At 40.8% G+C, this 17,069-nt stretch overlaps 1 protein-coding gene across 2 annotated transcripts in view; it reads right to left on the reverse strand.

Moving 5' to 3' along the window:
* Positions 1-11,398: 11,398 nt before the first annotated feature.
* The window catches only part of OLA1 (Obg like ATPase 1), a 94,966-nt gene continuing 89,295 nt past the window's right edge, over positions 11,399-17,069 (reverse strand). For both annotated transcript variants that reach the window (XM_058840575.1, XM_058840576.1), the window contains 2 exons: positions 15,803-15,925; positions 11,399-11,921 (listed from right to left, as the gene is read on the reverse strand). In XM_058840575.1, the coding sequence (XP_058696558.1) occupies positions 11,820-11,921; positions 15,803-15,925 (225 nt within the window). In that variant the 3' untranslated portion in view covers positions 11,399-11,819. The remainder of the gene's footprint in view (positions 11,922-15,802; positions 15,926-17,069) is intronic.

Raw genomic sequence — 17,069 nt, forward strand, 5'->3', positions numbered from 1 at the left:
CAGTTCCTCACAGGGAGAGCTTTGCTTATAAATGTACTAGTAACAACCATAACAATGAAACAATCCAAATAAGAAACATTTCTGTGTGCTGAGCAAGGATATTGTGCACTTGGCAGAAGTGAGCCCATATCCTCCAGCCAGCCACAGAGCCTCGCAGAACAGATGTGCTGGTTCAGTGTTTAAAAACACACAACTGAAAAGCAAAACCCTTTCCAAGATCTCCTTTATGCATTAATAATAAAGCAGCATGTTATTTTCAAGGAATAGTGACTAGAAATAATTTCTGCAGAACCATGTTCCTAAAAAAATCTAAACCTCCAGCTGAAAAATTTGACTACAAATGGTGAAACCAGCCAAACTTACCCCTGTGATGAGGAGTTTGAGAGACTTCTCTGTGCCCAAACCAACCACATTCAAATGCTAGAATAAGGCTTCACCTAAAAAACTGGGGGGAAATGGAAGTCACCCAGGAGTAAAGTCAACTATAACTGAGATTCCAATGCACTGCAGCTAGTGAAAACTGTCTAACCCCCTGAAGTTTGCAATCCTCATCTAAAGTACTGTATACTCCATAAGTAAAACCTCCTGCCCCAGAAATCCAAGGGAGGGTGAATGAACTCACTTGAAGGTTTGCCTCTTTGAAAAAGACCTAAGGAAAGAAAAAAAGGTCCATTTCAGGGCTCACAGAATAAGAGTATTTAGATACTCCTCCTTAAGAAAGGACCCAGACGCAAGCAAGGTTTGTGCCATAGTTTAAATCCAGGTTCCCAGGAAAACTTGCTTACAGAAAGATGAGAAGATCAGAGGATCATTACTGCAGAGGATTCAGAGAAATTATCTCCTAATACACAGTTGAAGACAGAACTAGTCTTGGTCTCTCTTTGGCTTGAACCTCTACTGAAATTTAATGCTGACAAATCAAAAAGGGATATATCCAGAATTTGTAACCCTGATAAAAATGGGAAATCTGTATCATCTTAATCAAAGGATATGCCACCCTGAGCTGGATCTGTGTCTTGTCCCTTGGCCTCATATGACTCCTGTGTGCTAGAGGTTAAGGGTTTGTTAAAGAATATCGGTTTTGATTAAGTGTCACATATGGTGTAAAACATCCTCTTTATCACTGGCAGTGAAGGTTGGGGGCCAGACAGTGCCTTTTAGTGAGCTTCTAATATAAATTAGGTGTCTTAGGTAATGGGTGGTTTTCAGGCAGGATTGATCTTTCTATGGTCCAGTGAAAGTAGGTGTGTTTGGTGAGATGTCACAAAAGCAGCTTCCTGGCACCTATACTAATGGGCTGGTTACCCCTTTTGGAGTAGGACTTGAAAAATATAGCACAGGAATTCCCCCCCTCCCCCTTCCTAACTTTTTCATTCTCTTGATGTAATGGGCAAAGGTCTATATATCCTTTACTCCTTTGGTATTTCAGTCCTTGTATTTGCAGTATCACTCAGTGAATCTTAAGCCACTCATCCTTTTAGTCACTTACACCTCCCTAAACTTGCATGAACTTAAAGATGAAGTGGTTATGAGTAGACTGGGTTACTTACTATTTTTATCAGTGTACAACCTTTAAAGAAAAATGTATCAAGGACACCATCACCACCACAACCAAATGATTTCTAATCCCCATTAAGTCCTTCTTGGGAACTTTGATGGCACAGAAACCTAAGAAGAACTGTAGAGATGTTAAACCCTAAGTTCCCCTGCCTCAAAAACAAGAGCAAACATGCATTTCTATAGACATCAAAACGTGTCTGTATTTTCCTCTTTATGAAGCAGAAATTCTCTCAGCTTTGTGCAAAGAGTGGCATGATCAAAAGCTCAAACTGAGCACATGAGGTCCAGAAGCTGTAATGCAGAGTCTAACTATGAACCTCAGGTAAAGAGGGTATACACAAAATAAGCCTTTCCTTTATTGTTCATTGACATGTTGTAGTTAAAACTTTTCTGAAAAGTTTCCCTGGGTTTATGAAGGAGCAAAAGCATAAATGTTAGTATTGCAGGCTCATAAACTCAGCTGCTGAACAAAATCCTCAAATCTTTAAATATGCAAGAATATGTCACAAACATTTTAATATTTCATTGTGTTTCCAACATACCCACTCATCACTGGAGCACTGGTAAATAACAAATTAGATAAAAATGTTAAATTAAGATACAGAAATCTATGCTGATTATGGCCAGAAAGGTTTCCTTGGACCACACTTTAACTAACTGGGATAACAAAGATTTAAAGCATGGTTACCCTTAATTTGTTTATAAAAATGTATTTGCCTTTAGGGAAAGATAGGCACATCAGTAGCTCCAAGCTCAGAGTAGTTTCACTGGATACAGTGAGATCATTATGATTAAAATTGCATTTGCCTGAAAACCAAAACAGAACTGGTCCTAGATACGGCCTAGATGTCCTTTTAGGTTATTTCGGACATGAAGCATAAAAAGTCTTCTGTTAGCGTGGGATACCTAGAAAGCATTTTGTCTCTCCTGTCTCGGGACCTCTCCTGCTTATTTTTTCCATTTCCTCATTGTTGTAATGAAGTAGCTTTGTCAAAGTTCTTTTGAATATCTGCCTTATTAGAGATACTTTCCAAAATATAGATTATCTAGGTAAGGTTTGGGTATTTTAATACCATCAGATGAAGGACGGTGTCAAATGAAGGACTCTTTCCTACACCCCACTAGGGTGGGGACTCCTAAGGGAACCAGCATGCTTACCAGGCACTGGGGTCCTCAGCCAGGCCCCCAGCAAGGCTCAAGCACCAAAATGCCTTTGGTCTCCTGCTCTGGCCTTTGAGCCCCAAAAAGAAAACAGCTCTTTTATTTTGAAGGTGCCCACTGTGACTGTCAGGGGTAGTGTAGTACTTGATCTCTCATGCATTTAAAGATATGTCGCAAGTAAAGACATCTAGTGAAATACAAATAACGCAAGTGTTCTTACTGATTGCTAGAAATAATCCATGAGTACTTCTAAGATACAATCTGACATAGTATTAAATACAAGTCCTGCAAATAGACCTCCACTGCCTTTGAAAATAGAACCACTGATTTCAGAGTGAACATAGTCATCTCAGACCTACTGCAATGCCAATGCCCTTCCAAATCATTCCAGGAGCTTACTTAGAAGATAAAACCACATTTTTCAAGCCTGTCTTATAGGCTCGAATCTCACATTATTCCTCATAGAAGAACTGAAAAATGTTTCAAAACTGTAGTTTGCCAGAATAAGTCTTTTGCCCCTCAGAAACACTCCCAGTCCTGCAGGAACAGTGGCACAGCAGCAGAGTCCCTGCAATGCTGAGCACCACCTTGCTTTGCCTATTTGCTGTCTCTGGGACCACTCAGGAGCACACAGGACACTTGTAAAAGCTGATGCCAGAAGCAGGGGAGGGAGGCAGAGCCACCACAGCAGAAGAGCAATTAAATGCAGTTTGATACCTTATCCTTTCTACATACCCCTATAAATGGGCTCTCCTGCAGTCCTCACTAGTGCAAAATTGCTCTGTACAGAAGTGGCCCTTCCAGGGTCTGATGGTTTCCTATTTGTGAATGGAGGAGAGGAAAAGATATGGCCCAAACCCCTTGAACTCTAAAGAGCAGGGCTGTCAAAATCAAAGAACAATTTTCATGAAATGAAGTGTTAAATTACTCAGCATTCTCCCTAAGCACAAGGCCCCCGATTACCACCCTACACCCACTTTGGGTTTATTAATTTCTAATTCCTATTAGTCTTTCTCCATCAGGTGGGAGAAGAGCAGGTTTCACATTCTGTGGTACAGCACCTCCTCTGCTGTGGAGCCGAAGCAGAGGCTGACGCTGTCCCCTGGCAGCCCTGGCGGCCCAGCCCAGTGCCCAGCCTGAAGCATCGCTGTGCACGAGGCCTTTCTGAGCTGCATTTCGGCACCTTGGCTCCTGCAGATCCTCACGGTGCTTTCTGCCACGCCAGGCTTTGCCTGAGGCTCCCGTGGCTGCTGGTGACAGATGAGCTTGACAGCCTGCTCAGTCCAGGTGACTGAGCATTAGCTCGCCTGCGAGTGCAGGCGCTAAGTAAATCTCATTCCTAATCCAAATTGCTTTTGATAAGAACAAAAGCTGTGTGCAAATGAATATTTCCATCTTATTCCAAATTCTAGGTTTCAACTGCAATATTAATGCTATTTTACAGTGTAATTTACTTGTAATAATATGTCATTATTGTCATTTTACAGTTTTCTCTTAAAGTAGTAAAGAAAATGTTTTAAAAGGCACAAATAGCTGAAGCACAAATCTCCATTCAGCCTAAGAATCTGTGCTCTCCCATCAGAATGGCACGTAATTGAAAACAACGACATCCCCAATGGGCTAAACACTCCAGTCATTAACTCATTTTTATTTTGGGATAAAAGGGTATGCTTACAGCTTTTTTCCCAAATAGTAAATATAAATTAAACATTTCTCTTTCTTTCCCAGAATGGCATCTGCCAGTGAAGCCAGCAATGACCTCTAACTCCTTCCACAGGTGCATCCCAAACCGGCACCCGGTGTTAGACACAAACCTCCTCCAGGTGAAGGGCTTCCTGCAACACAGCACATTAAAGGCAGCCTGCAATAGCAGAAGTGTCCTTTTTACCTGGTGACAAGTTCCTGAGCAGCAGGTGACTGCACTGCTGGCTTGGTAGCAACGGCAGAAAACTCAGGCATCCTTCAGAGGCCAGGCTGTGTGCAGGGGGTGGAAGATGGCTTCACTTCATGGAGACAACGTATGTCACACACGTGACTGTAAACCAGCTGTGCTTCCATCCCTCCTGCATATCTGTGGATGGAAACTGATGCACTTTTAGTACTCTTGAGGACTGAGAGAATCCATCAAAGACTGTCACAGATTTCCTGTCCTTCTCCAGGAGGATTCTCACCACTCTTCCCTCATCACCAAACTGCATAGACTGACGAGGTCAAGGCTATTTGAGATCCGATTGGTCAGGAGGGTGTAGGTTACACATCAATTGTCTCCTGCAGGCTGGGAGTTTATCCCAGCAGCAAATATCATTGAGCAACTGTGAGATTTACACCACATTTCCAAAAATATGATTTCTCAGTGTGATCTCTGTCTGAATTCGGCAGAAAAATATTTAATGGCTGGCAAAACATTAGTAAATAAAAGCAGATCAAGATGATGTTGTTACAATAACAGATTACATTACTATTCCCTGTCCTCAGGAAAACCCTGATTAGACCAAGATCCTCATGGGGTCTTATGAATAAGTCAGGAAGGGGCTCTAATGACCCCGCGTGAGAGCGCGTGAGCTGCAGCACAGCCAGCGAGGTGCCAGGTGCCTCTCAGAAGCAGGCACTAGCCTGGATGACTAACAGCACTTATCACAGGGGGGTTGTTGATTTTCTTTAATAATTTGGGATAGATTTTCTGCTAATATAAACTGGTACTGCTCTGTTGAAGCCAGGAGAATGCTGTCAATTTATAACAGCAAAATCTGACCCTTAATCTATTCTTAATCCCTTTATTAGTCATTATCTTTTTGAAGAAGTGTACCTCAGTCTGAATACTCCCCACTACAGAGAAAAGCAACAGACTTTTCTTGTTAATCAGTGTATGGGAAACTCCAATAGCTGAAGTATCCTTCCACCTTTGCAAGCACACCTAGCATTGATTGCTGATCTTATATCTTGAAATGCAATAATTACTGAACTAAGAGAAAATTACTTTTTGCTTGTGAGTGTCAGGACAGCTCTGAATCCATGAATGACTCACCCTCAGGCACTGGTGTTTAATTTATGAGTTATTTATCTTCTTGCACACACCCCAGCACAAACAATTATACTTAGTAATTTGTTGATCTTATCAAGGCTGTTTGATGTTAGTATTGCTACCTCCAATAACACTTGTGCTTTGAAACTTAAACAGGATTTATAGCCAAATTTGGGTACTTCGCACATGATTCATATTACAGGGAAGTTTAACTCTTCAGCAACCAGAGGGTTTTGCATGCACTTTTCAAAGTGTCTTTCACTGCCAGGTTTGGCAAAGTGTCCCTTCAGCAGCATGAGAGCCCCTGGTTAGAGCTAGTTCTGTTCTTCCACAGCATGAGTGAGTGTTCCTAGCACAGGACAAGAGAAGGAAGTGAGTTCTGGCCCAGAGCAGCAGCACCAACTCCATGCCCCCTGCTCATGCTTGGGGCCAGCTGCAGTGCCCTGGTGAGGTCAAATCCCACAGCATTCACATGCCAGTCTGCAGGGTCTTCCCTCGGAGCCCGTACTGCCATGCCTTGCTCCTGGGAATCCTTTTATGTGGGCAACAGCCTTCCTTGTTACTGAGCAAGAGCTTCATTAGCCTTTAAACTTGCTATAAACCAAGCCCTACAAGCCCCTTTGCACAGTGTAAGTGCCTCTGTGGTCAGGTGCACGTACCAAACCTGGGGCTGGGTGCGTTCACCTCATGCTGTGCTCTGGGGGTGGGCAGCTCCTCTGAGACCATGGCCATAGGGTGAAGGTCCTCACAAATGTGCTTCCCAAATCGCCCTCATAAACCTCCCTCCTTCCCCCTTGCATGCTGCTGTGATCATTGCACCAAAATAGAGCACGTGAACCTGGTATCAGAGCTACAAGTCGTGTAGGGATTTCACAGAATCACAGAGTGGGCTGGGTTTGCAGAGACCTCGAAGATCGAATTTGAACCCCTGGCCAGAGACAAGTTCCATTAGAGCAGGCTGCTCAAAGCAACACCCAGCCTAGCCTTGAACACTTCCAGGGACGAGGCATCCACAGCTTCTCGTGCCTCACCATCCTCACAATGAAAAATTTTTTCACAATATTTAATCCCAACCTCTTTCAGTTTAAAGCCATTGTCCCTTGCTCTGTCCCTACATGCCCATCTAAAGAGTGATTTACCTCAGCTCTTTTAAAAGATTCCACACTCAATTACCTTGAGGCCTGGTGATGCTGCCTGGGAGGGGTGGAGGGGCTCTGCCTGTGGCTGTGGTGGGGCTCTGCAGCCGGTGCTGGGCCTGGGTTACTGGGGGTGAAAACATGGTCAGAGCAGTACTTCTTCCATCCCCACTCTTGCCAAAATAGCCCTTAGTATGTTATTTATCTGTGTTTGGAGAAATCCCCTTACCCAATCCAAGCCTTTTCAATTCCCCTGTTGTGCAGAGTTCCTGCCCCTCAGAGCCCAGCAGTGCCAAAGCCAAAGCCCTTCTCCTCCCTCGGCAGCAGCAGCAGCAGAGCTGCCAAGGGCAGGAAACCCCCATGTTCCTGCTCAGCCAGCCCCAGGCTGCCAGGCACTGCCTTTCCGAGACTCAGGTGCATGTATTTTAACTTACACGTCCCACACCCTCCTGCAACAGCTGCAGATTTGATTTGCTGTGTGGTTTATCGGTTTCCGTGCTGAGCACACACATTTTGCATGTAGAAATGAAACGCTGCAGGCATTAACTGCGCAGAGCCACAATGAGCTCTGACGGCAGCAGCGGCCCAGCCCCGGCTCCTGACAGCAAGCACTCACATGTAACATTCCTCAACAGGCAACACACCGCCACACGTGTCTATTCCCATGGATCTGCAATGGGAGCTACCTGTGCAGAGAAGCCAAGAAACAACTGCTCCAAAGACAGCCTTGAAATGCAAAATTTACTTTAAAACTTTCTAAGCCAAATCAGCACACCGCGATTTCAATCCACAGGGATACTGTGATGAATACCATTACTTCAGGTTTTTTTTTTTTAAAAGCCTCCAGTGGTTTTCCTCTTTTAATTGAAGGGAAATTGTAGAATAGTGTAATCAAACATTTGGAATTAGTATGGGCAGAGTAAAAGCTAAAAGAAGCAATTATTAGTTTTAAACAATTACAAATTTCTAATGACTTTCTCTGCTTCATTCTCCGCGAGTTGAGTTTGTGAGTGGAGAGATACGGTAAAATTTAGCTAATATTGTTCAAACTGAAAATTTAACCAGACACACTGATCTTTCAAAAAGCAATGTTACTGTCTTATCCTGCAGCTGGTAGAATAAATGTTGTTTAAACCACTCAATGGAATGGGACATGCAGCATCCCTACCTCAGTAAGGACCAACAGAGCTGTGCAAGGGCAGCTTGAACAAGCCTGGCAGCCACAAGAACATGCACCAGGAACGCACCTCCCTGATTGTGAAGCTACAAGGATGATTTGCCAGCTTGCTGGAGCAGAGCAGGGAGGGGGGCAGAGTCACTGGGCTGGAAGCCTGGGGACACATGGCCTGAGCAGGGCTGTCCCTGCCCACAACCAGCACCACGGGGAAACAGCATCAATAAAGTGCCAGGAGGCGTTCAGCAAAGCCACCCCAGCTGCAGTGCTGCCACTCCAGCTGCAAGCCTGTGCTGTGGGAAAGGAGGGAAAGAAAATATAGCATACAGCACAGCGCTTCCAAAGCAGGCACTCTGCCATACAGAGTGCTTGACAGGCCCTGTGGGCTGGGAAGAGATCAGGGTGAACTTGGGTGATGAAAGAGAAAAGGCAGATGGAAAACTGCAGCAGGTAAGAAAGGATCCTTCAGGAAAAGTAAATCCTTTAAAACAACTGTGGCAATTCTACCAATCTCTACAGGGCTGGACATAGTTAACAAAAGAACAAATAGACATGAAGTTAAGACAGTAGTTCTGTATTTTATGTGGTATGTTAATCCACACAGAAAGGCCAAACCTGCTTCCCATGTGTTATTAGGAAATGCTTATTAGGATAGAAAACTGTATCTTACACGTGAAGTATCTGTGGGTACAAATAGTCCTCAAAAGTTAAATTTCTATGCTTTTTATGCTTCTTAATGGTTTGAAATGTCACATCTTGGGGTCCCCAAGCACATCACCTTGATATTGCTATTGATTCTGCCAAAAGCCAACAGCAGTAAGCCCCCAGCGTGCCACCAGCCCAAGCAGCCCCCCATATACACACCATGGGAGCATCAGGGCCCCCAGCCAACTGCTTCACTCTCCAGATCTACTCCTACAGCGTAAACCTGAGGGGCAGTGCAGGCACAGCCACTTTCACTGCCATCTCCACATCACTTTGGGACACTCTTTTTGGAGGCTGGTAGCAGCCTTTTCCCTGTTCCATTAGTGTTTGTTTAATCCCAGAAACATGCCATCCATGTCACGGCTATTAGGCACTGAGGAACAGCAAGTGAAGAGGAAGGGTTAGTACTCCTCCCTTGCAAAATTCCCTACTTTCTGAATTTTGGAAGAGCAGCGCCTACAATGTTTTTTCATCCTCCAGCTGGAGAAACATATCTCCTATCCACTGCCACCACCTCAGTGGCCGTGAAAAGTGTGCAGACAGACTTCACGTTTTTTTTCTAAATAGCAAATGTGAGTAGGATGGATACATTGCACCTGGAGTACCCTGTGCAGGTTGAAATGCATAAATAATGTGTGCTTAGCTTATGTTAAATCACAACTTTATTTAAAATGGAGTGCTCTACATTTGCTATGTATATCTACAAGTTTTAAGGAGTTGTATATCTTGAATGCATAAACCCACTAAGGAGAACCACGGGCTGCACATATTTGACATGGCAGTTGTCACAAGTCATCGGTGATAGAAATAACAGCTTATCAGACTATTCTTTATTTTAATAAAGTTTGTGATTATTCTGGAATAATTTATTAGCTTCAGTAATTAAAAGAACCTAGTTAAACAGCTGAAGAGGTAACTATTCAGGCAAATTACTAAGCTGAAACACAAAACATTATAGAATGTGTATTTTTTAAGATGTGGTAAACATTTTAAGTTCATTTTCTATATTCAGGATTTGTAGTAACTTCAAAGAACCCTGTCTACCATGAAGAACTTAGTTTGACTTTTATATTTGTTTTTAGAACAGGGAATTATCATGAAGTACACACAATGAAACAGAAACTATTCAGGGCTGTGGGAGTATTTTGGAAACCAGAACAAATTTCAGCCAGGACAAGAGAACATGTTTCAGTGGGTATTAGTGCAGTAAAGAGGTTACTTCTCTTTCAGCAGCACACATACTCCACTTCTCACTCACCTTTCATTGTGTCTAAAACCCAGCATGAGCCCTTCTCTGGTACTAGCACCTTGCTGACTTCCAAGAGAAACAGGTAGGCTCTGTTTTCTTTTGGATTTGACTTTTAACACAAGACTTGATGATCCTAATCTTTTCTCAATTATGTAATATCAAAATAATGTCAGGAACAAATACTAGCCACACCAGGGAGATGATACAAAAGAGAATTTCAAAGATTCCAATACATCTGAAGCCCTAATTTCTGTTCTACAATACTGTCCCTACTCCTGCCACCGTGAAAAAAGGAGATACTCTTTAAAACAAAATCAACAACTGTGTGTTGAAGTCACCTGCCCTCCCTCTTTCTCTTTGGTGCAATTAAAGGCATGATGGCAACTTTTCAACAATGAGGCTCATGGCTCTGGCTGAAGCATGTCTTACTTTCCCAGAAATGAGCAATGATGCTCAAAGGTGGCATCTCGAGGGAATGTCTCGGAGCAGGATGCAGCCAGCACTCCCAGTGCCCTACACACAGTGGGTGTGAGCTGGTGGCAAGCTGCCTTTTCAAAGGTCACGGCTAGGGAATTTATCACCAGGACACAGGAGGCCTGGCACATCAACAAGCCACAGGTAACAACAGCACCTCTCCCAGCCTTGACCCCACTGAACCTGTAGCCGAAACCCCTGGCACATGGGCACTCAGACAAAGCCAGGCTGTTTTAAACACACTAAACATACTGTGAGAAAGGGCAGCTCTACACCTCACATTAAAAGAACAAACTTGGCTTTATTTTTGCCAACACCTTATTTTTCTGTTACCCAGAGTGACCAGCTCACCTTCATGGTTAAAAAGTAAAGAGGTAAAAAGGTACTCCCTGCAACCTCATTTCAGCAGAACAACTTACCCATCCAGCACAGTGTGACCTCTTCCTTCACAGCACTATCTGTGTCATTCTCCGCTGGCCTCAAAACCAGAGCGGACAATGCACAACGTCAGGTACTACTGCTCCAGTCTGATTTATTAATTTCAAGGCAAGAGTGAGATGCTCATTCAAAATTATTTGAATGAAAAAGCTTCAGTCTCATGGATAACATGATTTTTCTCCATATATTTCCTCTCTCCAGTAAAAATCATTTATGCAGCCATCATTATTATCCTTAGCATCATCTTTCAGTGAATGTCCATCTACAAATTCATTAACTTTTTTGAGACAAATCACTGGCATCCTAATCTTCTGATTCCCATGAAAGACTCACTTTCAAGATACAATTGCAGCTGCCCCACACTGCCAGTTACTGTATCATACACGTCTTAAAATTCTGTAATCAGCATCCACCAGGTGCCGTATCGCATTCAGCACACCACAGTCAGTCAATACAGACATCCCCAAACACACCAAGGCTGGTTTTGTCAAATGTTTTATTGAGTGTAGACATCTGGAGTACTGTAAAACATGCATTATCTGTAGATTCAAAAAGGAGCAAGCCACATTGTCCTCACTGTCAAACGTGTCAGGCTTGGCATACATGATGGAGATTAATGAAGTATCATGAGAGTAATATGGTTCCCGAAAAGCTTCTACAATTTGGAGTAGGGTCTTAATCGTTTGAAATGCAAAGCTGCTCACATTTAGTGAACTTGCATGTTTGCTGGAGGTGCCATATTTTAATTCAAAACAAACAAGAATAATTTCACTGGGGGGAAGGGAGGTTCCCTAGGTAGAAACTGTATGCTTTTTGTTTCCAGATATTCCAATTCCAAATAAAAATTCATATGCTTTTTGAAGCAGCACAGTTCATTTCTGAGTGAACAACATCTGATATTCATTTCTTCTTGGGTTGTTGAGGTGTATTAAATTTAAAGAAGATAATATCTCCATCCTCCACTACGTAATTTCTGCCTTGTTGTCTGTATTTTCCAGCAGCCTGTAAATGGAACAGACAAAAGGAAAAATGGTTATTTCATTAGACATTTTATAATACTTTTCAAATGGCAATTATTTAAATACATTTTGGTAAATAGACGGTAATACTTCAGCTTCAGACAGTCACAATACTCCTCAGTTTGACATCACTTGGTCTGACATACATAGAAAATATATATAAAAGTAATTTAGCCTCCACTGGATCTATAGTGCTTAAAATGCACCTGCGTTATACAGCGGTAGAGCCTGGCAAGATAAAGGACAATAAAACAGGTCCATTTTTTTTTTTCTTTTTTCAATTTGGCTTTCTTTTCCTTCATCTGAAAACCCTGCAGATGGCAAACAGTGGTGGCAGGAATGTAAAGCAGGGTTGCTGGAAAGGGCACTCAGCATCAGTCCGTACCATGGCCACCAGACAGGAGGGTCCTGTCACCACTGACCACGGGGACACCCTGCAAAAGCCACAGCTGTGCCCGACTGGGGCTGCGAGTGGGGCTCTCTTGTCTGCTTGTGCCACATAATGAAGGGCTGAGGAGCACAAAATGCAGGCTCAGCTCTTGTGTCAGAAATTTCCTTTAGAAGGTGTTGGCTTCAGAAGGACAGATAGAAGAGCTGATAGGCTGTGAAACCAGGATACAGGAAAAGGTGTACGGACCAAAGACATGAAAAGAAAATTCATTATTAAAATGCTGAACTTGAGGATAGCAGAAAATAGGCAAGGAATCTATTAAATATCAGTACTTTCTGCATTAGAATTTATTATTATATTTTTCTACTGTTATCTCACCGTAATTAAACCCAGTATTACAGAGGCTGTGGCATTAGGCCTGACAGGCTGGGCGGGAGGTGGTCTGTGGAAGCATTTATCTTGAAAAGTGTCTACAATATGGAAAAGTTGAGAGCTTCTGCTTCAGTTCAATAACCATTCCTGTTTTGAAGTTTTCTCTTGCAGGAGAAAGTGCTTCCATGCAAGACCTCACTGTGCCATTATTCTCAATGACACTATCACAGTGGTGGCATGCTAAGATCCCATTACAGGAAAGCTGTTAACTAATGACCTTAGTTGCTGTAGAACAGATCAGATTAATGGTACACAGTTAACTTAGACACCTTTCTTTCACAAAACCTGCTCTGTAAAGCAACCCATTTCCCCACATTGCTGCCTAGAAATTTAGAGGCTCGATAACCTTGCTGCTGCCATTCCTTATTTAAATGTGGTTCCCAGTGATGCTAGCCTATGGAAAACTGCAGCTAAGATAGCCCCAACAATAAATATATACTGAAACAGTAACTGACCATACCCTACATGATATTATTGATACATAAGTAATAGTACTCTGCAAATGTTTTCCTATTTCTTTCCACTGGAAATCTGTTTAGACTGTAAAACGTTTCCTTTCAAGTTTTTCCTTTGAAGACGCTAACAATCCTTAAAGTCAAGAGTAATTAGACAAATTGCTGGCATAAATACTAATAAAACAGTGCTGTAAAAATCATCAGAAAACGTAAGCTGCAGGCACGAGTACAAAACATTTTACAGTTGAATACATTTATTACTCACAAATATTTGTAATAAAAACTGTCCTCCACAAAGTAACACAACAGATTTTTTTATAACAGTAGTGCATACTACCAATGTGGCATAAACTTCTTTAATTAAATACATTTTGATACACTAACATAAGTTTATGTATTTTTGTTACCAGTTTACAGTTAATTAAAAGTGACAGTGTTCCTTTAAATTCTCTAGAGACCATTTAATCCATTTCCATTGCTATCAGAAACACTGGTTGAAAAAATCAATACCCATTTGTGAATCTTGAGTATGTATTAAACAAGACACGTCTAACCAGTTCATTTGCACTTGAAAGCAGCCATCTGTAGAAGCCAGCTTTGCCTAAGCAGATATGATTGCTAATAATGTGATATCCCTGTAGACTACAAAGCCCACACAGAGCTATTCAGTGTATAGTTCACAGCACTGGCATTAAATTAGTTATGCTGTATTGGTGTTAAACACACACAAAATCAAACTTAAAAATCGATCAACTTGATAACATACAAAGCAAGCAACTCCCATTACCACTGTTATTTAAGATGACTCCTAAAAGCACCTAAATTCAATTTTGAAATTTACCAGCAATATAAAAGTAATTAGTATTGTCTAAGGCATGAAACATTGTATTAAATGCAAATTAGAAAAGACCAGAGGAATATGACACTTTATTCTAAGAACAAGGTATTTTCCAAACCTTGATTTTAAAACTGAGTAACAAATGCAAATCTGCTTGTTTTACAGCTTTGTCATAACAATAAAAATTTAATCATTAAATATGATTTGAGTATGGAAGTTTAATTTTTAGAATCTCACATTGTGAAAAGCAAATAAAAATATACAAGCAAACTACTGATTAATGTAATAAGTGTTAACTGATGCAGCCTCTCAGGGAAAACACTCATATTTGAGCATCAAAAACTGATGGTGGCAAAATTTGAATCTGTTACGTAAAGGGGTTTCTGACTGCAGAATATTAGATTTATTTATAGCTGTGGTTTCCCTTTACAACTACAACTCTACTTCCCTTTTCATAAAGCAGTTCACATGCTGCAATGAACCAATTATATGGGATTTTTTTCCCTCACTTCCTGGGGTTCAAACAAACCTATTAAAGTCCCGCTGCTCAGTATGATCTTCCTTAGTGATACCACTGAGAATAGGCTGAATTTGAAATCATAGTTTTGCATACCTTTCAAGCTATCAAATAGCAAACAATAAAGCTGAACCTTTTAAATTCTTTAACACATTATCGTGTGTAGGAACCTTCAAATACTGAGATTGAGTAAATCAAACTAATGTGCTTTGTAATTGCAATTTCATAAAATACAAATCTTAAGGAAACGTCAAAAATGCCAAATGAGAAATCAAATGTGTATGAAATAAAGGTAAGTTTTTCTGCTGAAAGGAGGAAGTAATGCATTAGCAACGCAGAGAAGAACAGCTATCCTTATGACATTTTTTTTCCATGTACAAGTTCATTTCATACTTAATAATGTCAAATCAGATATAATTTATCAGCTCTAAAAGGGCACAACTTTGGGCACCCGAGCAGTCTCTGCCCTCTAGTGTTGAGAAAGCAGATAAAACTCTTCTCAATACAAGTGTCACCACAAAGAAGCGTAGGCTCAAGGAAGAAAGTTGTCCATTAAATATCTTTACTGCCTATTCAGCACATAGTAGCCACACTGAACGACCAAAGTATGGCATGGCATTTTTGAGTGAGACATCAAAGGGAAATTGAATAAAATGCTGAAATGGTAAATTTTAAGATCCTAATTACGTTTATCAGAGCCTAGAAGTGGGATCCACTCTTCCTGAAAAAAGGGTACAGTTTTATAATATAGTATTTTCTTAAGCTTACGACATTTCTAGTACCTTTATTCAAAACAACATAACACATTTTTAGAAGAAACAGATTTTTCTATGTTTCATGTTTCCTTTTAGAAATGATTAAAAAAAAAATCTCTCTCATCTTAAAAATCTGATTTTTCAAAAACAAGTCAGTTTTAAAGCTTATTAAATTCTGAACACAAATATGTAAACAGAGAGAAAAACACCCCAGCACATTAGCATAACGTTTGGTCTTAGGACTGACATGTAGTCCATGCACTGTTATATCCTGGATACTGAAATAGTTGCATTCCTGTCCTGTAAGTTGGTGCATTTGAACTCATTCTTGAGTAAAAGATGGAAATGGATTTTGGTCTATTGCTAGAAGTGACTGAAGATTCACTCAGCATTAAGAACTTTTTTCTAGTGAAAAATCAGATTTGAAATGGAAAAATGGCACATCTGGAGGGAGAAGAAAAAGATGGGGAGCTCACCTTGACAGCAGCCTCTGAACCTCCTTCTTTAAAATCTTCATATTTCATTACTTCAGCCATAATGAATCCCTTTTCAAAATCTGTGTGAATCTTCCCTGCTGCCTGAGGAGCCTTCGTCCCTTTCTGTCAAAGGAAAGACCAGAAGAAAATTAATTGCCTTTAAGAAGATTGATTGCAGGAAAGAGGTTTCTCCTTTTTTATATGCTTTCAGGTTCTGCTGAAACTTTGTTTCATATCAGCTAAAATGTCACACATGCAGCCCAGCGATCCTCAATACTGGGACACAGTGCCTTCGTCACAGATAAACCAACCAACATTAAAGAACAGCAGCTTTGTTTTTCCTAATAGGTATCACCAGCACTATTGATTTTAGAAGCAATGACTGTGTTTTGTTGTGAGATTTGCTTCGACCCCTAGCTTTCTAAACAGAAAGTGAGGAAGATAAAGATTTTTAAATAACTTTAAAAAATCTGAATTACTCAAGACTTTCACTTACATCCAAATAATTTCAATTACAGATAACATTCATGGTGAACAACGATTGCGATGAGAAATGATGTATGGATGTCATGCCATACACATTACCTTATTTTTATTTCAGAATAATTTTAGTAAGCCTGATATAGAACAAACTGAGTATTCTTACCAAAACATCAACAACTGAATCACTAAAAAATAAAAAAAATCACAGACAACTAGCTGATACTTTAAGTTTTTGCAATAGAGGAGAATGCATTATAGCTGTATGCTTTAAATTACAAGGACATACATTCTGTGCACATACAACCATGGAGAGAAATTTGAGCAATAATGGTGACCTAAAGGCTGCTTAATAAAGCATGTTAAAGTGCTAAGGAGTCTGACACTGTAAAGCATAGTTTTTACAATAAAAGATGTATTGGGTTAATATGGCTACTCACTGATGCTTACCTGACTAAATATCTTTGCACATTAAATCAAAGATACTCACAATCAGTCTTAAGATAAACCAGCTTTCAAATTCTCTAATAAAGAGCAAGCACTTCTCCTACTGGAAACAGTGAAATTTCACAATGTGCTTTTAAAAACTATGGCAGGAATCAGAACAACAAAACTCCTGATTTTATATTATTTTGGTTGCTATTTCAGGGACTTTAGCAAGCAGTTATCATGTAAACAGAGATGAGAAGAAAAAGCTAAAAAAATCCCACACATGCTTATAAGAAAATAAGTTTAATGTGCTAAAACACAAACACAAACATCTGTAGCAGTACTATTAAAAATATAA

The sequence above is a fragment of the Poecile atricapillus genome, chromosome 5, assembly GCF_030490865.1.
Source record: "Poecile atricapillus isolate bPoeAtr1 chromosome 5, bPoeAtr1.hap1, whole genome shotgun sequence".
NCBI classification, from domain to species: Eukaryota; Metazoa; Chordata; class Aves; order Passeriformes; family Paridae; genus Poecile; species Poecile atricapillus.